This window comes from Cajanus cajan, chromosome 6 (genome assembly GCF_000230855.2).
Source record: "Cajanus cajan strain Asha chromosome 6, NIPB_CcT2T_4, whole genome shotgun sequence".
Classification (NCBI taxonomy): Eukaryota; Viridiplantae; Streptophyta; class Magnoliopsida; order Fabales; family Fabaceae; genus Cajanus; species Cajanus cajan.
Genome location: NC_138522.1, coordinates 42,910,372 through 42,935,362, shown reverse-complemented (window position 1 = coordinate 42,935,362; position 24,991 = coordinate 42,910,372). Strand labels below are relative to the sequence as shown.

The 24,991-nt window shown below is 34.0% G+C and overlaps 1 protein-coding gene across 3 annotated transcripts in view; it reads right to left on the bottom strand.

The window, feature by feature from the left end:
- SAB (HYPERSENSITIVE TO PI STARVATION 4) overlaps nucleotides 1–23,748 on the bottom strand; it is a 28,864-nt gene extending 5,116 nt beyond the window's left edge. Inside the window, exons 1-17 of one of the 3 annotated variants that reach the window (XR_014434696.1) lie at nucleotides 23,190–23,748; nucleotides 21,064–21,175; nucleotides 20,365–20,625; nucleotides 19,832–20,097; nucleotides 18,328–18,550; nucleotides 17,102–17,272; nucleotides 16,917–16,994; nucleotides 15,760–16,011; nucleotides 13,221–15,329; nucleotides 9,774–11,613; nucleotides 9,465–9,559; nucleotides 6,644–7,000; nucleotides 6,398–6,516; nucleotides 4,685–4,934; nucleotides 3,277–3,501; nucleotides 2,545–2,684; nucleotides 5–77 (exon numbers count right to left, since the gene is read on the bottom strand). Coding sequence is in view for 2 of the 3 variants with exons in the window: in XM_020363051.3 (XP_020218640.1) it covers nucleotides 5–77; nucleotides 2,545–2,684; nucleotides 3,277–3,501; nucleotides 4,685–4,934; nucleotides 6,398–6,516; nucleotides 6,644–7,000; nucleotides 9,465–9,559; nucleotides 9,774–11,613; nucleotides 13,221–15,329; nucleotides 15,760–16,011; nucleotides 16,917–16,994; nucleotides 17,102–17,272; nucleotides 18,328–18,550; nucleotides 19,832–20,097; nucleotides 20,365–20,625; nucleotides 21,064–21,175; nucleotides 23,190–23,260 (6,642 nt within the window). In the remaining variant the exon portion in view is untranslated. Of the gene's footprint in view, nucleotides 1–4; nucleotides 78–2,544; nucleotides 2,685–3,276; nucleotides 3,502–4,684; nucleotides 4,935–6,397; nucleotides 6,517–6,643; nucleotides 7,001–9,464; nucleotides 9,560–9,773; nucleotides 11,614–13,220; nucleotides 15,330–15,759; nucleotides 16,012–16,916; nucleotides 16,995–17,101; nucleotides 17,273–17,505; nucleotides 17,631–18,327; nucleotides 18,551–19,831; nucleotides 20,098–20,364; nucleotides 20,626–21,063; nucleotides 21,176–23,189 lie in introns of those variants that run through there. The other 2 variants (XM_020363051.3, XM_020363053.3) reach the window with 2 other exon arrangements.
- Nucleotides 23,749–24,991: the final 1,243 nt, after the last annotated feature.

Here is a 24,991-nt window from a genome sequence, read left to right as displayed (position 1 = left end):
TTACCTCAAAAAGTTCAAGAGGAGAATTTCCATCCTTTGGAGCCCCCTGTTGTGCATCCACTCGAAGCATCACTTTTCTGAAAAAGAAATTTAAAAAGGAGACAGTCATGCAATATGATACTTGTAAGAAATACAAATACAGCAGGATTTAATATGCAGTTGCTCACCCTTTAAAAATGTATACAAAATAATTATATATACAAAATAAAAATGTATACAAAATAATTATATATACACAATTCTTCAGATAACCATCCTCCAAATGAACTACTTCAGATACAAACATATAACTGTCATCAAGGGGCAGAATTTCCCACTATGAAGAGTTTGAATTGCATCCAAAACATACTGTTGCTGTATAAAGTCTATGTGGATGGCAGGAAATCTCATGCCAAAAGACACTGAATAACACAAATAACTATGACATATTTTCATATTCAATGGAACAGGCATGACTTTGGAAGCTGTGTGCCAGCTTTGTTGAAAGATATCCCTTTATAAACGAGCTAACAGCCATCATGTATTGGTATCACTTATCTTATTATATAACACTACACTTGTAATCATATTCAAATGATACTAAAGTATAATGAGCTGGAAATTTTGGAAGGTATACATTCTAAGGTTATACATGAAATGATATATGTTAAGAAAATGCAATGGTGATAATATAAAGTGAACAGTTGATTACTTGCATATGTGATTGCTGAATTAGACTGTTAGTTCAGCTAAGTCAGCTACTTGTTAGCTTCTGACTCAGCACCCCATTAGAGTCGGTTAGCCAGCTGCCTTTCACTTATGACAGCTGGAGTTAGTTAGGCTTAGATCTCTAGCTGACTAACATAAAGATGTAAGCATGTAGAAGATAAAGATGAGAGAAAAATCTATATTATTGATACCGAAAAATGTTTCAGCCATTTTACATGATGTAAGTAACTATATTTATAGTTGCTTTAAGAGTACAAAACATACTACTTTCAATAGAAAGAGCACAATGTAGGGTACAAACTACAAGAGTGCGGAGCAAGCCAAATAACACCTGATAGAGAGCTATGCTGAACTAACAGACTGTGACAGTAACTTAGACACATGTCACTGACAGTAAACAACTAAAAGGAGTAAAATACAATACTCTAATATACTAAATTTGCCCCCTCCTAGAAAAACTATCACAATTAAGACAACTTTGTGGAATTTTTTCCTTTAAACCATCACAATTAAAACAATTTTGTGGCAGTTTTTTGCTTTAAACCACCACATATTTTTACACAAGCACAAAATTCATAATATTTTGTAAGTTGAGGGGGAAAATTGCAGAAAAATAAAAATAAGGTCAAAACTCTCACAACATTGTGAAACTTTTGAGTGGAAAAAGTGCAATTAAGCCTGTTCAATAAAATTCACATTGGATTTTGTCTCAGTTTAGGGTTTAGATTCTTTAAATGGAATAACTGCACCTAAACAAATGTCCAAAAGCACAAGACTTTCCCCCCGAGACAGATGCACATTATAAAACTCAGCTAAAAGAGTAAATCCAACCATGAAATGTTGCATGCAATTCATGACAAGAGAAGCCTCTTGTTTTGGAAAGTATTCAAAGAGAAATGTAAGTCAGATATAAGAATGATGAAGCTTCTGAACACCTCTTTTCCTCCATCAAAATGGCAAATGCAAAAGAAATTGCAGCTTGCTAGGCCATAATGTATACAGACAGGGAAATCTTATGGTTATAATTATTAAAATTATAGGGCTTTAGGTATAGAGGGCAGAAAAGAAGATAAAGCAGCAGCAACAAGATGAGGTCATTTCAGCCTGAAACCCCTTAGAAGGTTTAAAGAGGTGAAACGGGCCACAGGTCAGCAAGAGGAGAGAAATGACATCAGATGCTGAAATGAAGAAGGATATGCAAGACCCAAAACTGACCAAGGGGGAGCAGATTGAGGACAAGGACAGTAGTGCAAGGTCGATGCTGTAGAGATTGGCTGAGACACACACATGGAAATCAAGATACCTTGGGATACTTTTCATTTACTCTAACAATACTTTTATCAAATGGGTGAAGAGAGAGAAAGAGAGAAGGATGGAGTTGAACCAGAACATAAAACAAAATGTATGCATAACCCATCACCAATGATTAGGACAATGCAGACTATCCAGAAAATTGGAAGAGCAAAAAACCATTCAACCAGCACGAACTTGGTAAGAACCAGTGTAGGAAACCAGTTTGAACTGTTTAAATTATTTTATTCTAAAAAAATAAACAAAGGCTCATATATGAGATATATGTATAGTGTGTTATTATTTACCTACTATATCTTTTTACAATTTTACATTATTTTATTGCTTAATTATTATATAAATATCAAAAATATATATATGCTTATTGTTGATTCAACCATGAACTGTGAACCAGTACCTTCCCCAATTCTTTAGTTGGTCTGGTTTTTAAACCATAGATAGAAGTTAGAACAGCACAGTAACAAATATCATAACATCAATATAAGCACCAATGAATTAAGAGAAAGTCCAATAAAAATTACATACTTTCCCCATTCAGATGGAGGAGTCCATGCTGACAAAAGCATATCAGACTTGACATTAGGCAGGCAGTTTCTGACAACAAAATATTTTGTTGTAAACCGAGCAACACCAACATCCTTGTAATCCCGGTCAAAGTCATATCTCTAAGTATTTCGCAACAGGAAACCAAATTAGTATCATCTAGCAAATTGTGACCAAAAAGAAATAAATCAACAAAAGCTATAAAACAAATTGTGAGAAAGGAACCACCATTCTCAGGAAAGGAACATGGGCATGAAAGAGCAACTAAACTAGCAAAAACTAATGTAATTTTTTTCCTTGGTCCCCATAGCAGTCAAGTATACTGTATACACACTTAAAGGCTTACTAACGTAGAAGGAAAACATTGGTTGTGTAAGAATGTCTTCTATATCATCTAATCAAGGAAAATTTTGAGCCTCAGCCAGGTTTAGGAATACCTTTTTGCTAGAAATAATCAGCTTATTTTTAAAAAGCTCTCTCTGGAAGCTGAAAAAAAGTAATTATTTCTCCAAAATAAACTAAATTGTTTCGCATTAATGCAAGAGACTTTAGAATGTATCTAACAAATATTAAGCAATAATAACTTGATACATAGAAAATCTGATATTGAGACAGCAGTTAATACTTTGTGAGAAGCAAATTTAAGGTGGACTCGCTAAACTTTGGAAGGAAACATAGAATTAAGAGAGAATGGGCTTGGTAAATAATTCTTACCATGTCATTAATTTCAGCTTCAGCAAAGGATTTACCATCAACAAGCATGCTCCAAACAACTTTGTTAATTTGTAGAGATATTCGCATAGCATAGGAAGGACTTTTGTTCTTCTCCTTTTCTGTTAGTCGTAATTGAGCAGCTTTCTGAAAAGCCATCCTTAATGATGCAGATGCTGCCTTTCTAGATTTTTGAGCAATTACAAGCTCTCTCTTCAGTCCCTGGACCTGCCAGGGTTGGACTATTTGTTATTGGGTATGCACATTTGTCATCTACACAAATATGCATATACATAAATAATCTATACATTTCAAAACTATATCACAAACAATAGCAGAATGAATTTACTCATGAAAGCTTAGGATTCCTCAAATGCTAATGAAAGTGAAATATCCTTTCTATTAGAGTAGAGATTTTACTCGTGAGAATTGTGAAATACAGTAGCTGACAGTTGCAATACTGCAATACTGTAACTAACTCACAGTGAGTTAGTTACAGATAGTTAGGTTTAGGTTTCTCTAACAGTTAATTTAAAAATAGCTGAACTCATCCTCCATTGTATGTGTGAAACCATGAATTCATTTTTAAGAATCCAATACAGTTTCTCTCTATTTTCCTCTCAACCTTTTAATACTTCCACTCCTTAAAAAAGGGGGAAGAACCAATATCAAGATGGAAGCAAAGTTTCCAAAGAGTAGAACAATAAATTCTGACGGAATGCTGTCTAAACTGAGCAGACATTATTGAGAATACTTCAGTAAATAAGGAAAGTTTTGATCTGGGTGTTAAATTCAGATTATGATAGGAAATAAGAATTCCAAGGATTAAAATCGGGAATAAATCAAATCCCTGATATTATGCATTTTTACAGTTGGGCTTCTATTATTTCCTTTCTATTTATTTGCAGTAAATCATTGACGTTTGAATATGAACAAATATTAAAATAAATTTATTCTCTATTCTTCTTCCTTCCTCCTCCATATACTACATAGTATCAAAAGTTTTAAGGTTCTGATCCCGGACTTTAAGGCCACCATGGTTGGCTCTGGTTCATCCTCAAAAAAGTTAACAGTAACATAATACAACAGGTATCAGGGAATAAACAAGGCCTAAAACATAGGACCTAATAACTGCACATAGCTGTACAGAGGTAACAGAATTGGAAGATTATGCTTGTCTCTAAAATTTGGGACGGTCACCAACAAATGTTCAAAAGAAGGTTTAACTTTCTGTCCTCCCACATACTTCTTTTTTTTATACTAAATTTCTCCTTTTATATTAAAGAACTTGCCTGATTTCTTTTTTTGGCCAACAGAAGGACAAGAATACTTGGGAACAAGCATATATACATTGAATAAAACTATCCAGTCACATCAATTAAAAGATTGTTAAAAAGATTCATTTTTTTACCAGCAAAGATCTTCCACCAGATATCATCCACAAGTCACTTCCCTTTTCTGGATGTAGATCTCCAGTAAGGTCACACCAAAGAGACAATTTTCGAATATCATCAAGAAGCAACCTTTGTTCTCTCTCTTTTTTCTCAAGGTTGATTTTTGCAAGTTCCACCTCTTCAACACCATCAGGTACCACCTCATCTGCTTCCTCTTCAACATCTTCATCATCTTCGGCAGGAAAGGATAAGCTACTTTTCCGAGGCCTGCATAGTGTACAATACACATTTAGCTTTAAGAACATATCATACATCAAACATCTTGGACTTTGTTTAAGTTTCTTGAGGGCCAAAAAGAGCACATGATTCACATCTTGATAATTATCACATAAATTAACTAACTAGATAGACTACCTAAATTGAAACTAACCCTATGAAATAAAAACATCAGATTGATATAAATACTTTCACAGAACTAATAAAGATTAAATTTAAAAGAAAACTATTGCTGCATCAATAAACATCTAATCATTTGTTTCAAGTTAGTATCTGTAATAAAGAAGGTTTATAGTTTGTTTCTATGGGGCATTGTTTCAAGCATCTGCAATAAAGAAGGTTAATAGTGTGTTTGGATGGGGGATTTTAAGAGTAATTCATTTTTTTTAGGTGAACTTATAATGCTTTGGGGTGAATTTTTTGTTTGGATAGAGAATTTATAAAGAAATTGAAATTCAAGTATTTGTGAAAGTTTTTAAAATTGTAGAATTTCAAATTCTACCAAAAAAGTAAGAATTTAAAATTCTTCATATTTTCTCTCTCGTCTCACCTATATATCTTTTATCTCTCCTAAGTCCTATCTCCTATCTTCCCTCTCTCCCTTCTCTATTTCCCCTTTCTCTCTTCTCTCTCTCTTTTACTCTGTCCTCTTTCCCTTCTCTCTCTCTTAACTCTTATCTCTCCTCTTTCCCCTCTATCTCTTCCTTCTCTCTCCCCTCTCTCTCTCCTCTTTATGTTTTCTGTCCCTTTTCTCTCCATCTCTCCCTCTTTCTTTTCTATATCCTCTCTCTTTAATCTTTCTCTCCTCTCTCTCATCCCCCACCTTCTTCTTCTCTCTTCTTTCTCCTACCTCCCTCTCCTCTCTTTCAATGTTGAGATAAAAAGTATCAATACTTTTTTTAATTATTGAATGTTCAAAATTAATTTTTAATTATTATATATTGTCTAATATTCCAATTATTTTTAAATTATTAAATATTTAAAAATTGGCCAATTCTTTTTATGCAGTTTAATTTTAAAATTTCAATATATATATATACACACACAAAAAATATGGATTTGTTGGGATAAGCTTCTCCAAAAGCACTTCTTGGAGAGAAAAATACAAAGGAATATCAAAATAAAGTTCTCCATAAGCTAAAAGTATAAAACTATTTTGGAGATTAATAGGAGAGAGCTTCTATAAAATGGCTTATGCATAAGCTAATTTTAGCTCATAGAGAAGCTTATTTCATTTTTCCTTCCTATTATACTCTCCTAGATTGACACAATTAAAGTTCAAAGACCAATGAACAGTGTAAATATATAAAGAATTACTATAATAATAGATATTAAACAGAAGGGAGATGAATAGTACAGTGGTAAGGAGTGAATCACATTATACATGCTTGTTTAGAGTCGGTAAATAGATAAAAATTTTAGAATGAGTGCCAGCACAGTATACTTGTCCTTACTTTGGCAGGCGTGCAAATAGAAGATTGGTCAGTACATCCAGCATGACCTGAAACTGACGAGATGTCATTGTTGCTGTTATATCATGAGAATTGAACGTTAGTTCCTTCAGGGGCTTCACCTGCAGTAGATCAAAAAAAGGAGTATTGACCACATCCATGCCAAATGACATCTGGGGAACACATGCATTTACTAAGGGGGAAAGATACACATTTATAAGTTAACAGATCAGGCACAGAATGACTCACCTTCAGTTCTGGAGTGCCCCCTTTGTGCCTTGTATACCGAAAGTACATATTACAAGGCATAAATACTCTTTCAAGAAGAGCACCAGTTCGCGTTACTTTTGGAGAGCTTTTGAGAATTTTGGGAAGCCACTGCAATCCAGCTCCTGGATCAACATCTGTTGGTGCAACATGAGCCTGCACATGCTCCAACATAACAGAGAATTCCATTCTTTTCCATGTCATTTCAGGTTGGTATTCATCAATACGTACATTTTTAGTAACAAGTGCCTGCTCAATCATCTCATACCCAACTTGAAGGACTGAATGAAATGACCGAGCTAAAACCCGTCCACTTACAGCAGCAAGCAAAAATCTACCCTGTTTGACAAAAAAAGAATTGAGATTTTAAAAAGATGGAGTGACATTTACAATATCAGTAAGTGAATAAATAAATTCAAATAAATAAGAATCAAATATGGTAAAAACAAGTAACAATCACATAAATAATTGTTGCCCTATATTTTTGCAAATCCACAGGTAAAATAGATAGTTGGATACTTCAGTCATTTTAATAAAAGGTACTAGATACATTTTCTTTTTTTTGTAAAAGATGTACTAAATACTATAATATTGGAGAAAAGACAAAAAGGGAACTGAAATTTCAGCAGTAAAAAATATTTAACTTTTGTTTCTAGAGAAGATATGAAAATTTATTATAGGGAAGAAGACAAGTACAAGAGCAGATAGGGAATAAACTGGAGAAGTAACAAAGGCTACAAAAATGAGGATAAGATTTTCTACATCTTCGTTATTTTTTTGGTGTGTCGTGCAGTTCCAAATCAGAGATTTTACCTCACTTAGTACTCCATTGTTAAGCTGTGAGCTGCCTTTGGAATAAGCTCTTTTAGTATTATTCATGAGATTTGGGTTTTGTCCTAGTTTGCTGGATCAGTTTCTTCATGTTCACTAAAGGGTGTGCAGTACAGGATTTTATAGTTTGTGCAGTAGAAAAGGAATGGTTGTATCTTCAAGGGTGTATGTATCTTTGCCTTTAAATCTTCTTCAGGATATAATTGTGCAGATGGCTTCTCTTTGGTGTTCCGCACATGGTTTATTTGAGGGGATCAATACTTCAGATAAGTGAAGATATTGGGCATATCTTCTAAGGTGATTAGATTTACATTTTTTCTCATTTTTTATTTTCATTTTCTTTATCTGGTCTGAGGATTCCTTATCCTCCATGTTTTTGTGCTGCTATTTCTTCCTATTTCTAAAATCTCTTCTTTTATAAAAAAAAAAATGTAAAAGAGACAAAGAAGAAATATTCTCCATAAAAATGCAAAGAAACATAGAAAAGGCAACCAAGAAATAAGAATAGCCTATCCATTAGTATATCCGGTAAAGAGACTGTTAGGAAATAGGAACCCAAATTAGAAAAATAATAAAGAAAAGAAAGATGGTATTTCTTGATTGAAAAGGAACAGAGAAAAGGAGAGGTAACTCCTCCAAGGGTTTCCTTCACAAAGGATTTCTCCTTTCACGAAGAGCTAATGCTCTATCTACAAATGAACAGATATCAATACATTCCCTCCCCTTCAGTCCTGCCATTTATTTATTCACTGACTCACTATAACTAACTAATATTCTAACTAACTCCACCTTCCCAAAGTCCTAACAGAGTCAAATAAAAAGATAAACATACATACAAATGTGTGTGAATGCATGTATGAATGAATTTTACAATTTTCACTCGCTTAGTTATATGCAATTCTGTCAAATTACACTTTAAAAAAATTGACAAATATCTATAGCCAAACCCCAAATTAACTTGTGCTTATAAAGAAACATGATTGAAATGAATAAATTTGATCACAGTTCCTTAGTCTCACAAGAAGATTGTCGTAGTGCCATGCCATATCAAACCAATTGCCAGGGTTCCTCTCTTTCCCAATTTTCTCAGATATGTATCATCTACCATTTTCAGTCTGAACATTCAATTGTTGATGCTTTTTGTTTTTCAGGCCTTTGGTATTGTTTGTTCACAAAAAAGGAACAAACTTGAAACCTAAACCCAACAAAATTAAATTCCGATGTTACAAATCTCTATCCTTGCCAGTCCAGTCTAAGAAACAGGAGATGAATTCAAATCAGCTGAGCTCATTTAAACCATTCAGAAGTGAGTTGGACCTAATGCAGGCTGGGCCATCTGACTCAGTCTAATTTACAACCTCTAGTATTAGAGTATAGTATTTTACCCTGTAAACGCTGTTGTCTTTCTGTTGTATACCTTTAGCTTACTGTTACTTTTCAGTTTTAGGCTGACAGCTGTACACCTAACTAATCCTCAGTTATTTACCTACTTAGCTCAGATATATATAGCTGTATTAGAGTATAGGATTTTACTCAATATTAAAATGTATTCTGATAGTATTTCAGTTGTAATTGACAGTCTATGTCACTGTCACTTTCAATTATATGTCTTTTTCTTTTAGGAAGCTTGCTGTGCACACTTCAGCATATATATAAATATAGATGCTCTCCTCCTTGTAAAGCTACCGAATATTATTCATTCATCAATAATACAAAATATTATGTTTCCTTTGATAAGCTGTTGTACTCGACCTTGTAAGGTGGTGAAAATCCTTTTAATAATTCAATAAACACTTTACATTTCTTTTCTCTTTCTTTGAAGTCTCAAACCCTAATATCTAGGAACAAAGTGTGTTTATTAGTCGAAAAAAGGACCATAATAAGGAATTTAATAAATAAAAAAAGGGAAGGTGAAACAGAAAACCAAAAGCTAAAACTGTGTTTTGAAGGGTGCAAATACTTTGAAACTTACATTTGCATCCTCTGAGTGAAGATTAAACTGCGGCTCAATAACATTCACCATGAAATGTCGAGTCCCATCTGAATCATCCGTGTTCTCTTTTATGACTGGCAATATACCAAAATGGGAAACAATTAAACTCAACAAAAATACTGAATATTTTAACAGTAAACTGAATAATCTGGCAAGTAGTGATGTTTGCTGTAGCAGATGGCATATTTAAATATATATTTATCATGTATATTTTTAGTCTCTGATCAAATTTGCATATCCAAATTGATAGCAGTTAACAAAGATTCTCAAAAGCAAAATGTGAAATACCAGATGGCAAGTTGTCCACTTTAACTGAATTTGGTGAAGATGAGAGTGATCCAGGAGTACTTGTATTCTGTAAAGAAGACTTGGAATTTTTACCAGTCGGAGGGCACTTAGAAACATCATCTTGATGGAGATCAGCTGCATCACGCTGTTTCTTTTCCTCGAGTAATTTTCTCTGAGCATACTGCTGAGAAGGAGAAGGCTTGGGGGGTTCAAAGGCTTTGGATATACCACCAACCCAAGCCCAAACAGCATCTCTGTTTCCAATAGTCCACAAAAGCTTGAGACCGTAGACAGACACACCCTGACAATCGTCCGCCATAACTACAGTGTAACCATCGTCATCACTTGGGTCAGACCGCATATGTTCATCAGTTTCACTACCATTTTCATACTCAGACCGTACATATGTCATCTCAACATTTCTTCTTCCTGCTTCTTGCCATGCCAGTAACCTAGCAGGATCAGCCTTTGGAGATTGTCTTCTGATGGTGAAATAATCAGAGGATAACAGAAATCCATCATCACAATTTTTCTCTGTCATGTAATCCTTTTCACAGGGGACTTTGTCCATGGATACAGATTGTGAACTTTTCAGTATCATGTTAACTACTTTTGCAACACTAACACATTCTTCTTTATTTAGGACAGCCTTGAGCATATGAAGATCCAGACCTTGGTAAACAAGATCCAGAATGTCATGCTTGCTTTCAAAAGTATACTTTTGCTTGCCCCTACTGTAACACAGTTCGTATTTCAGTTTTGTCATTGCAAAGGTCAGTCCTTTGGCTGGATCATCATCATCTAGAGGCATGTTCTTTATACAGGCTGGTGTAGCATCTAGACGGAGCATAAATTCAGTCATCACTTTATCTAGTGAAAGATTGCCTGACCTGGCTGCTCTTGGAATACCAAATCGAGGCCAACGAGAGAAGCTGCGCAACTTATGGGGAGGAATGTAATTCAAGCTCCAGAATTTTAAAATCCATGCTAGATCATGAGCTCCAAAGTTAAATGTTGGGGACACAGGTGAAACATTGTGGGATATGGGAGAAGGATCAAATGCGGTAGCATCTCCTTCAATATCCCTAGTAATGGAAGATGGGGACTGTTTCACTAATGGAGGAGGAAAGGGTCTAAGAGAAAAGTTCCATCGAAGGGAAAGTGAAGTAGATCTAAAGGGATCAAATACTTTATCACGAGGTTTGCCCTCAACCGGAAGTGCAAATAAATAATGATTCATGGGATCTCCAGATTCACAATCCCAGTCCATTGTAACTTCAAGAGTAAAGACAGGAGCTTCCAGAAATGCACCTGGGACACCTGTTGGAATTTTGAAACCGCGTCTGTTTGCCAAACTCTCCAAACTACTTAACAAAATCTTAAAATCTTTGGCAGAAACAAAAACACGACCATCAGACTGGTGGATTTCCATAGAATTGGTCACAATTTGAAGTTTGTCAACCTTTTCATATGGATCTGTACTTGATAAAACAGTCCATTTTGATTCAGAAAAGAGTAAGGAAATTCTTCCATGGATGTAATTTCTCATGTCATCCCACCATGGCAAACTCCGCTCCTTTTTTGGTGGTAGAATAAGTGGACCAGGATTCCTAACACTTAGATTAGCCCTCCGAAGTGCTACGGTGAAAGCATAACTAACGTCAGCAAAAGCTGGTTCATAACCCACCCCAAATGACACCTCACCTTTCTGGAAATGTATCGGTAAATCTGAGTATGTCTTCAATGGTGGAGTAGTACCACTAGCTGATCGAAGCATACGAACCTTTCTCCATTTCCCAACATAGACATCTTGATATATTTGAGGTTGAAAGCTAGTTGCCTAGTATAAATGAATAAATAAAAGAATCAAATGGAAATACTATCATGTTTCATAGCTTAAGACTGACCCTTGAATGAAAGGTTATGGTTAAATAGTAAGTATCAAGATCAAGGAGCAACCTAAAGTGGTTTTTCATAAAATAAATAAATACTATCTGCAAACAAAGTGCAAACACAAAGTTGGCACCTTCGAAGGAAACATGAAATAATAACAAGAAATACTACCAACTCAAGAGTTCCTGATATCAAATAGTGTATCTACAGTAACTCATGCCACAAATTTGCCCGAGTATAGACCAACATCTGAACCTGTGCATGCAATCATGTTATTTACTTACTTTAGTTCATTCAATGACCAAAAGAATAGTATTTACCTAATCAGATCCTAAATACTCAGTTAGGAGTCAGAAAAATTATAAAACCCTTATATTCAAAGCACATTAAAGTATTCAATTGTAATATTCTAGAGCCATACAGTTTTAAATATTTTCTAGACAGATTGCAAATGATCTTTGAATTTCTAATGTCCTATTAGCAAGCCACATCACTGTCCATCCTCATCGTTATAAAGGAAGGATGAAAGAGATAAAAGATTGTTTGTCTCTATAATTTTATACTATTCAACACTAATATATTAGATTTTTTCAAAAGCTTACATCCGTACTTTACCGCTATAAATTGACATGAGTAAAATGTAACAAGAAACAATTTTTACATTTGAAAAGATATGGGAATTTCAGTGTAGACACTTCAAGTTGATTCAATGAGGTAACTCATAAGATGTGATTTCAGCATAATATTCTCTACCATAATTCAGAGGTTTGCAAATAGCCATTTGCTATCATGAACATTCTTGTAATTGTTTATTAGAATGTTTCTTTTCTTTCAATAAAAATTCTTTATACAAAAAAAAAAGGATTATCCAAATATACAACAACTGAAAACATTAATTGGATAGCAGTTACTATCTTTAATGTTATTTAGATTGTAAGGATTTAATAATTCACGTGCACTAGTTTGAAGCCTTAGCAAGGATAATTACTTTTAAATAAAAAAAAATGCATGCAAAAATTATTTTCTATTAATAAAATCATTCCAAATTTTTTTTTTGAAGTTTAAATTTTTTCCTTTCTCATAAAATAAATAAATAAATAATCTTCACAAGTTTTTCCTTTTGCATAAAAATAGAGACCAAAAAAAATCCTTTCAAATTTTGGTTTAGAATTCTCTTTTATTAAAAATTGAAATAAAATAAAATAACATAATCAAATATCTTCTTATCTTCAAAAATCAAAAATCAAAAATCAAAAAAATATTCTTTGTTGATAAATTATTTGTTCATAAAGTTACATGGTTTTGCAAAATTAATTAGAGGTATCGTCTTCAACGAATGTTGTAAGATATTAATATCTTCCCTACATATAATCGACTCCTGAGCCTATCTTTGATTTCAAAGACTATTTTTTTAAAAATAGGTTTTTCAATGTTTTACACCGTCTCTGTCATGATCATGGTTGCAACACATAGAAAAACCAAAACATGCAATTAACATAAACAAGAAAAATGGTGTACATAGAAGGATGAGACCATGAAATTCCCTAAACTTACCTGCTGAGCCAATACAAGACGGCCTTCACATTTACCAGAACTTCCTGCGAAAAGAGGAAATGTGTAATTCCGAAGCTGAACTACAAGAGAACCAGTATTTAAGAGAATATTTGTCCCATACAGTCGGGAAAATGGTATATCATTTTCAAGACAGACAGGATCAAGCTTCTTCAGAACCTCAATCATCCCAACATCACCACCATCAATTTTTTTCAAGCTTATGTCTAAATCTGATGCAGATATTGAAAGAAGAGAAGTTCTTGAAGTACTAGGTCTGAAACCAGCTTGAAAATCTTCTACACAAGCACCAGACCCTTCCGACAAAACTAGATTTTGGCATGCTTGGTAATATGATCGGAATGATCTTTTATAAATTTCGTCTCTCATGGATTCAATAGTAGAAGAATCTTTTACATCAACCTCAACATTATTAAAAGAAAATTTTCTTTCTTGGGAATGACCAACAGTGTCAGTGGATTTGGAACCTTGTTTGGCCTTTGATATATATTCATCTAGAAAATTCAATCGTATAGCTAACTCAGTAGCCTCCTTCTTCAGCAGCTGATAGTGTTCATCAAGCCATCCCTGGAATGGTTCCTCTTCAATATCAGCAGTTAGTTTGCGTATGCAAAATTTTATGCATCCAAATTGCATTGAACTAGGTTTCTTAACCTTAGAGCTCTCTTTCTTTAAAGGAAAAATTAAATTAGTCTTGGCAGCAATTATAAGCTTCAAACCTCGCAGCATATCCTCAATGACATCATCAATAGCACGCAATTGCAATCTGTATGGCATGCAAATGTGAACATCAAGACCTTGGACTACCCAATCCCATGATGTGACTACATGTCCTTTTGTATCAGATGCACTTGCAGAAACACTAGGAATTCGTGAGATTTGCATCCGACTACTCTTGAAGATTCTAGCTTTATTAAAACTAAGCATAAGTCCTTCAAGGAGCACTCCTATACGAGCATTCTCAGAGAAAATTGATTGGACCTGAACCATAGCATCAACTCCATCTCCTAGGCCAGCTGAAATACTTAACAATTCTACATCAACAGCAAAAATAGATTCTTTCTTCTTCTGCTTTTCAAGGTGCCCTGATTCAATAGTAGCTTCTTTTTTCCAATTAGCATCTCGCACATGAGACGCATCTACCATGTGTTCATTACCATGCTCCTGAAGCTTGCTATTGTGTACAAGTAACTTCAGCTGGAGAACAAATTCAATTAGGGATAGATGTACATCAGGCTCCCACCTTACAGTAATGTCAGTTGCACTGAAAAGAGAACAAATAGAAATGTCTTTAAGCCCACCTGAACGCTGTACAAATTTGGCATTTTGCATATCAAACAATGCCACGTTTGTTACTGGCCTATTTTCCTCCATATATTCCTGATAGACAGATCTGGCTCTTTCAAGTTCCATCTGTGTGGACTGTTTCTCTTTGTTCACACACAAATTAAATTGAAATATTTCAAGAGAAACAGAGTACTTCAGCTTCTGGTATTCATTGGAAATAGTGGACATTACATTTGCATTGCGTGGGGTACCATCTGCTGACGCATTTATTATAACCCTACCCCCTTGTGAACCATAATTAACTCGCTTGGGGTCAGGAACAATTGTATTTTCCAAACCTGTCTCACCCCATACATGTATGGAACACCTTTCAAGATTGAATTTCAAAAACTGAGTTCCTTTCCCTGAAGATTTAGTTAAACGCCCCTGACTATGAGTTGATTTTTTCTTTGAAGCAGATAGGCTTTTCAATAGAGCTTGAAAAGATATGGCTGTTGATATAAGTGATTCTACACGCTTGAAAGTTAGACATATTCCCATGCCAGTCACATCAACTGATAAACCTAGTCTACACCTAGGACCATCTTCTTCAGATGATTCCACATCCTTTTTCCCCCAATCCAAACTAACCTTTGCAATGTGCATAACAGAGCCACAATTTGATTCCACACCAAAAACACTTTCTTTCAAGCATTCTTGATATTCATCAGCCAAGTGGAGATTTAATTCTCCAAGTTCAGTGTGTACTGCAGTCCCCATATCTGAAATGTTGTTTGCATATAGATGCGATGATTGTGAGCAACCCTAAATTTGGAAAGCATTAAAACAAATGTCACTTTATATACCACTAATTTAAATCAACTTAAGAAAGAAAAAACAAAAAAAAAAAAAGCAAAACAAGGATAACTACATCGGAAACTCAAGAGTTATCAACACTGGAGGCATAATGGCTTCATAGAAGGGAATCTAAATTTTAAACAATGCAAAAAAAACCACCAACAAATTTCCAATGTATAAATTATCATCTAGGCACCCCTCAACAAAACAGTCAAAACAAACAATTGAATGCAATACTTCGTAGATATACCTCACACCTCAGTCTCATCAGCACTGTGCTAACATGCATTTTTAAACTTTACATATAACAACTTTTGCATCTACTGGAAAGAGATTCCAGAAATGCTTCGACATTTTAACACTTTAAATAATATCTTACAATAATCATGATACTTACATGATACACTGGAGAACCAGCCATACTGAAAAGTACTACTGTCATCTCAGGAGCTGAGACGTTGCACGTCCACATGATGGTCTTGCCATCAGTCGATTGGGGCTTTACAGCAACAGAAGCTTCTTCTCTAAGTACCATTTTTTTCTTCTTAGACAAGTGGAGGAACAACCAAGGCTTTAACCTGCTCATTATGATGTTGCACTGAGTACCTCCTAGCTTGATGTCAGTTTCAACTCTAACAGGTGATATTAGCTGATGCAGAGGAAGCATCCCCAATAACAGTAAGTTAACAAACCAAATATTAAAAATATAAAAAAATAAAAATAAAAAAAAGGAATATTCAAACTCCACATGCAAATAAAAAATAAAACCTCAGAAAATTAAAAAGGGGCACAACAAAAAACAAGACAAAACATGAGCACGTAGAAATATCCAGTGTTTAGTGTACCCAACAAAAAACCCACACGAGTTTCCTAGAAAAATTTGTTTACTTTTTGGCAACTACATTCCTTTTTCTCACTTATAAAAGAGGATATATTTATTTTTCCAATTCTATTAGGACCAAATGTCTTATTGTTTGGGTATTTAGTCTCCTACTAGTAACACTAGTACTTGACCTGATTATTAGTACAACAGAAACATTAGTTTAGGGCATTATATAATGTCATACCTCAATCATAATTCATATATCCCAATTCTAGTGATAGTTGCCTTCAGTAATGAAAAAAAGAAGTAACAATTCATGTAAAGCATACAGACAAACTTCCTAAAGACCAAGTATATATATCAATCATAATTAGAGAAAATAAAAATGCACAAAGCTACCAGTTCAATAATTTATGCATCTTATGTTCAGACCTTGACATCTGGCCACTTAAATATAAATTTCAGCAAAAACTCTTCTACAGAAAGATGTGTTTGTTTGCATGATAATTTAAAGCATAAGACTAGCCATTATGTACCCAACAAAAATGCTCTTGAAGCAATAAATGGTGATGCAAGACTTCAACAACCAGTTAGTTTTGCAATAAATTACTTGCATAAAGTGTAACCAATATATATGTTTACCATTTTTTTGCATTATTAATTTCAAGTACATTTTACCAGGTGGAGCAAACACAAAGGAACACCAATTTCACAGTGATGCAAACACTTACCTGTAACGGGATATACACAGAAGAGCCCAAAACCACCTTCAATATCTCCAGGATGGAAGAACCAGCTTCTCTAAGAAGCTGTAATATCAATTGGATAAAAGAAAACTTGTCAGCAAGAAACAAAACAGTGAAAAGTGGAAACCATATTATAAACTCTTGCCAAAATCAACAGTCATGCCGCATACATGAATTTCACTAAACTCCAGATGGAAATCAAGGCGCGTACTCTCCCCAAGATCATCAGTGGATCGTGATTTGGTGCTTTTCAATTGGATGCCCATGATGTTGTTTTCAACAGAAAGACCACATTCCCGATGCACAAAACTTACATCCAGCTTTGGTAGATTAAAGCTGACCTATCAACAAAAAATATTATAACAAATTAAAAATCCTTTAAACCCATTTTTAAAGCTACTTTTGATTAGATAAATCCAACAAATAACCAAGATTGACCATCAATTTAATCATTATAGTGTATAAACACTTTGAATTTCAATGGGGCCCCAGATTTCTAAATTAAATTTACTCAAACGAAGCCAAAAGTCACCAAGAACACAAACACTGGGAACACATACTTAGAGAGACTTACAAGTGAAGGAACCACATTTTGCCCAAAAGCCAAATTCTAGTGTCCAGCAAGCCATAAACAGTAACAGAATCAAGACTTTGAAGCAACAAGATCATAACTTATGCAGTTTCTCTACCCTTCATATTTCTGAAAAAAAATGAAAGTTGCTTGAAAAACTAGAGCTATCCACAACAAGGAAACAACCCATAACCAAAGCACCACATTAAGAGCATAAAGTTCGGGAAAAGCTGCACAAAGATGCATCATTACACCACACAATCAACAAAATGATAAACTAATGATATAATGCATCTTTCTGATTAGGTAGATCAATATTATCCACACTACAAAGAATATACAACGTCTTGAATTAGTTACACTAACACATACCAGAAAGAAAAAAGGCAAATAGGGAACCATTCAATAACAATTATATTTGGGGGAGGGGAGGGGAGGGAGGGGGGGGTCAACTAATTTGAATCAACAACAACATCAATGCACTAAAAGTTCATCATAAAAAATAAAGTTTCCACCAAAAAATTTGTTTAATTCATAAAAAAAAACATAGAGAAGAGAAATACAGAAGTAAAACATGCATTTGTTTTATTGATCCTAGACACAACAGAAAGGTTTATCAGAAAAAGAGCAGATACTAGGCCTGTATGTCAGTGGAACATAAGAAAACAAAAAAATAAAACCAACCCAGGCAAACAATCATAGATAAATATTTTCCAGTTTTTCATTGTTTCGGAGGATTACTTATCTTCTGCATTTGTTTTCTATTTCTCCCTCAGTAATATAAAAAGTGATGGTAAGAAACAGGAAGTAGGTTAAATTCACAACCTTTTCAGGAAACAAAGAGCTGTACTTGGAGAAAGCTGCAAGTGTTTGCTGCTTCTTTGGTGGCCCTCTTGTGATCGCAGAATCAGCATGTGACCCTATTATACTGTCAGAGCCAGAAGAAGACTCTGATCGACTCTTGCTCTTCAAAAGCAACTCTTCGTGCAAATTCATTGTAACCTCTCCACTAGAAATGTCCATACTCTTAATAACTATACCCACTTCCCTGTTTCAAAAAGGAAGTTAGAGAAAATTAATCTTGGTATCCATATAAGGACAGAAACAATAAATCATAAAATAAGGGGAGTATTAAAGTCAGGTAAACTACTACAATAGTACAAAATACAAGAACAAGTTAAGTGAATAACAAGACACAGAAAACCAAGTGCTAGTATGAGAAGAGCCCTCTCTATAGTACAACACAATAGATGCTGACACAAATATAAATAAAGAAGGAAGTTCAATTTGCTAGATTCAATAACTCGGAAGTTTCTTAGATACACATGGTGCACCAGCGGAGCTTTGAACCAAACCAATAAAAATTGACAGATGATTTGGCATTTTCAAATGAGTTCCACAATGCAATATTGTCAAATTAGGGTGGTGTTTGGTCCAGATTTTTCAGGGCTTCTCTTCTTGAATGGAGAAACTGGGCTACGCACATTTTTTTGAATATCTCTTAAAAAATTAAACAGCTTAATTTTTAGAAAAGAAAAGGAATAAACAGATTTTTTTAAAAAAAAAAAGGCTAGGTAAAGGAGCTTCTAGAAAAAGGTACAAAGCTTCTTCATGATTGCTTGTGGGCCATGGTTACACAATGAGCAACAAAACGCAGTGATGCAAGGCCTACACTAACATCAGCAGCTTGCTGCACTTCTCTTTGCAGCCCTCCCCAAAAACAATTCCAACAACCCCTTGCCTCACCTCAATGCCACCCACTCCCTCCACCATGCATTGTTCACCCACCCAAGCCTTCTGACCAACAACAACCCCTTTCCTCACCCAAGCCTCTCTCAACACCGCTAACAAGTAACTTCCCCCTACCAGTCACAACCTAATTCAACTTCACTATTCCTTTTTTATTATAATTAAACCCTTTAGTTTTTCAAATTTTGCTGCAGATCCTATGAGGTGCATCAGGCAGCAGTTACAGCCTACAGCACTCTATGTACCATATTCAGTTCAATCCCCATAGCCTCGAACAGGAGACAGAACCACATTATGCTGGTTGATCGTTTCATTAGCTGGGTATTGCTGTGGTTGAGCAATGCACCACCATCAATGGCACTAAGGAACTTGCGCTTAAAGGTCTTCACTATGAGTATATTGAAATTTCCCTTATAATTGAAGCTTCTCACTTGAAAAATCCCATTGTGTTTCAACTATAAGGGTTACATGCCAGACAGCTTTAGACCATCTAAAACACATTTACTTCCTCTTCTCCAACCAGCATTCCAACAAGGGAAAAGATGAATATTACAAAAATGAATACAGGGAAGAAATATACCTATCATGACCAAATTCACACGAGACAGAGAACTTTTCACAGAAAAAAGGAGCCGAAGACCTTTCTATAGCAGCAATGGATGCCTGGCTAGAAGAACTGCATCCTCCACCACTTAAATTAGATGATAGATCGCAGCTAACCCGTGGCTCACCAATGTGAACAAAAATAGGTAATATTTGTAGTCTAACTAATAAGTTTGACTTGGATCCACCATCTTTAGATATATCCACATTCAACTCCTTGATCTCAATAGTACATTTTGGTGTCTGCAATGTTCATAGAGATTCCCAGTGAACAAAAGAAATTATAATAAGATTCAAATAAAAACAAGAAAAGAAAACATAATAAAATTAAGTTTAAACAGTGTGTGAAACTTATTTTATTTATAAATATAATAATCATTACAATTGATGATCCAACATCATTTTCAAATATATTATGTGCTATGCACACAAACCATTGTATATGAAAATAAAAATCAGTATGTGTTTGACCATACAAGCTGAACAATACAATTTTATGGAGATGTACACCTTCAGAACCAGATCGGTCACACAAACTGACAAATATCTTGCAATATTGCCCACAATCATCCACTTTCCCCTGCCTGAAGCATGGGATTTCCTAGTTTTCTTCTTCCCTGGGCTTTTAGTTGAAGGTCTCATTACAACTTCTAGGTCACATATTAACACTTGTAGCTTTGGATCCCGAGAAATGAAACCCACACCAAGTTTAACCAAGGACTGCCGTAAGCTGAGTTTAATTTCACCAACAGAAACAGATTCAACAGCACCCTGTACATGTCACAAATCAACAGATTATATCACCATAGACAATAGTCTGGTAACATAAATAAACATAACAACTCAATTGAATAAGAAAAGAAAATTTTAAATAGGATCCACAAGGTGTGACAGCAAAAAGTAAAACAAAAATCAGCTGAACAAAATTGCTCACAGACTTCAGAAGCTGAGGGAAAACTAGGAGGAAAAAATTGTTTATGATGAAACTCGCTCAAAAAGAGTGGCATATAACAATTTAGTTATTCAATATTAACATCATTTATTACAAAAAATTCCAAGCACCAACTGCATTTTACTCTATCTACTCCCTTGAACTCTAGCCTGATATAACAATTTAGTTATTCGTTTATTCAATATGAAATTCACCCAATAAATGCCCATCAAAAATCCAATAATGAAATAAGGCAGTAAATGAAGGCAAAGACAAACCTTTTTAAACTTCACTACCACATCCCTTAAACATTTCCATCCACTGATACGAAATCCAACCGATGCTCCCAAAATCCGGCTCAAAATCCAAGCCAGCAACCCAGAAGCAAAACTGTAATAAAATGCATAAACATGATGGTTCAAAGTCTATAAAAAACTATTTGTAGAATAAAAATAAAAAAACAAAGCACTGGCAACAAAATACTCGATCTTAAAAAATAAAAACAAAAAATAGTATGTTATCAATAATTGCACTTGTGCAAAAAGAAAAAAATGATGGAAACTGGGCAAAAAATCATCAGTGTGATACAATTTGATAATAAAATTTTGGGTATTCCTCCCTAACATTTCCACAAGGGACACCATCCCTATTGAGCAGTCTTCCCTTGACAGTAGGATTTGTCAACACGCCCCAAAAAAAATGACCATTTGGTAACATTTTGATTTCTCTGGATCATCATCATATAAGAACGTGAGTGTCTATTGCCACTCCCATTCAGTTAACTTTTATATAATTTCTCTAAACTATTAGTGTGATTGATAAAGAGGAACAAGGACATTTAGATCAAAACTAATGACCAAAGACACTCCCTAAAAGAATAATGGACGAGTTTACACTCAAATAATAACTTTTTTTAACCTTTTTCTACGCTATCAGGAATAAGATGTGTTTTAAAACAAAAACTGCAGAATAAAAGCAGAGTGAAAATTAGGTGCTTTGCTTCTTTTCCTTTAATTTTACGTATAAGAAGATAATTTACTAAAAAAAGTAAAAATTACGAAGAAAAAAAAGGTAAATACATCAAAAGAGAAAGATAAAAAGGCATGGGCTAGACTAATCAAAAAGTAGAAACAAACTCATCATAAAAAATGCCATAAATAAATCCCTCTGCATGGTGCTTGTGATACACCACACCTGACTAAGCAACATAGAGAGGCCATAGAAGCAAACCCATCCCACAAAAGACCTAAAGACTGAGAATAATTCTTGAAAACCTGAGCATTTTGCTACACCAAATTTAAAATTTAGAGCACTTTAAATGAGGGTGAACCTTGATGTAACAGTAAGGTTCTAGCTACAGAAACAACCTCTCTACTTACAAGGGTAAGCTAAAGACATAATTCTCTTCAAACTCCACAAAAGTGGAATTCTTCTGCATTGTGCTTCCCTTTTTCATCAAGTTCTCTAAGCATTGCTAACTTTTAAAGAAACGGTAGCAAAAGTTATTCCAATGCAACATCAGAAGCACTTGTCCTAACGTCTGTGTTATGTGTTTTTATAATCCTGAGCTAGTAGGTACCTATTTCTTACTACTACTCCTTTCTATTTGGGGTGTTGGACATTCATATGGATGCAGACTCCGTCCAGCAAACCAGGAGAAGTTTTTGCTACATAATTTCAAAACTACAAGTCCAAATGAATTTAACTTTGGAGGGAACTTTGACATTCCAAAATATTTTTTTACTAGCTAAGTTACCAAGTGTTGGTAAACAGACATGCAATTGAAAGATCCAAAGAAATTAGAGGACCAAACACTCTAAGAAATTAGAGGACCAGCTCTTTAAGATAAACTCATTATGGAATAGATTTTCCATTACTTCCTAAGCATCCTAATTTCCAAAAAGAATTGTCTTTTAGTCCAAAAACATGCCCCTCATTGAGATATCCCGTATTGATAACAAACCATCAAAATTTCTATATCCAATCATGTATTCCACTTCTGCGGTATCCACATACTTCAACAGTTTCAAAGGAAGCATTTAGTATCTCCCTCTCCTTGGACATAGAAAATATTATGGCCCCTACAGTTCTCCAAAACATTATTTACTTGATCACTCAAGTACTTTATAACCATCGAAAATGAGTACTGTAGTACTAGTACTAGAGCACTTCCCCCCTTTGACTATACACCAAACTAGCTGTGTCGCCCCTTACTGTGCCAACTGTCTTCAGTAAACACTCCAAACAATAGATACAACGCTATTCCAGAGGCAAACAAGCCTTCTAAGTTCTAAATCATCAGCAACCGTTTCAAGTGCCAGGCAAGTAGTTTAAATCGATCTATAAGAAATTTAAGCTACAAAACTGAAATTGGCGAAAAGCTAAAAAAAAATGACGAACTTACATGAAGACGAGCCACAATGTAATAGAGAGTAGCAGGAATCCGAAGAGGAAATTGACAGGAGAAGCCGCCATTTCCGAAGGAGAAAAGAAGTTGTTCGCGAGAAACGGGCGAATTTCAATCGTACTCTCGGAATTCCGCGCGAAGAAACACGAAGACGGTTCTGTCGCGGAACTCCATGGCGAGGGAGAAAAGGAAGAACCCTAGAAGAAGAAGAAGAAGGAGAAAGGAGAAACGGTTTTGTGATCGGTAGCGTCGCTGAGTGATGATGTTTATAGTTGATTGCTCAGATCCGATCCGATCCGATCCGTGAGGTGCTCGGTGATCCAAGGCACGGAGACAGCGGGTGGGTTAGTGAGAGAGAGAAAGTGGGGGGAGTCATCGGGTGCGACGCGGGTGCAGGAGAGGCTGCGTGGGGAAACGTGCGGCCAGAGTCACTGTTTCCGCTACAATTTATAACAGCGAAACTATTACGTGGCTCCGTAGAAAAACGAAAAGGGAGATTTTTTTCAACCATCCATGGCGGTTACTCACTATTGCCCGCGCACGTAGTTGAGTGGTTCAAGGTATCTTTATGTCACTTCTCCGACTTGCTAGTACCTATGTCAGTATTTTTTCTATTTTACAATTTACATGTTTCAAAATTTCCATTCATGTAATAATTATCATTAAACTTTAGCTTTATAATTTATATCCGTATATTAGTATTTCTTTTATCAATAGCGATTCAATCAGATAATAGTAGGAGACTTAATACATATTCATATTCTTAAATTATCTCATGCGGTTTTAATTTCTTAATTTTTAATTTTATAATTCTATAATTTAATTTTATAAAATTTATAATTTTGATACAATCATTAATATTTAAGATCGTAATATTCATCGATGATTTAAAAATTAATATTTAATTATATTTTAATCTCAGTTATATATTGTTTCATCTCTTTTACCATTTTTAAAGAATAAATATTAAAATTAAAAATATAATTTAACCTAAATATTATTAAATATTTATTATTATTTCATCATTTTAGTTAATTCATGACAAATGTTATTACCTGTATCCTTAAAATAAAATATTTCAACTCAATCATAACTTTAAAAAAAATTATCAGTAGAAAAGCTTGGGAAAAAAAATATGCTTTTGACCAAAATTACATTTTTAATGGCCAATGAATAAAAAAATTTACCATTTGACAAAAATTACAAATTAATAAACTAAAATTTCATAATTAAAAATTATAAAACTAAAATTATGAAATTAAAAATTATAATAACTAAAAGTAAAATTTAATCTTTTATTCTTTTTATTCTGTTTTTATTTATTTCTTTTTATTTATTATATTACTATTCTCTTTTTAAATGGGTATATTTTTTTTTCACCAAACTAACACTATTTAAATATTTGAAAAAGTATAAACATCACACTTAGATTTTTTATTTATTTAATTACCGTTATATATATTAGTAGGTTGAAACATCTGTGTCTTTATTAAAAATAAAATAAATAATTAAATAATAAAAAATATATTTATTTAATTGATATTATAATTAATTCATTAATTTTAAGTTCTTAAATTTATTAAAAATATATTTTTTAATTTTTTAAAATAAAAAAGTATAATAGTAAAAAAAATAAAGATCAAGATAGTTATTAAAAAGATATCTCTTTTATATATTAGTATAAATTTAGTATTTTTTTAATATTATTAATCATTATATATTCAATAATTTCACAATTATTAATTACTTGTACACCTAATTATTAATATCACAACTACGTATTAATAATTATATAATAT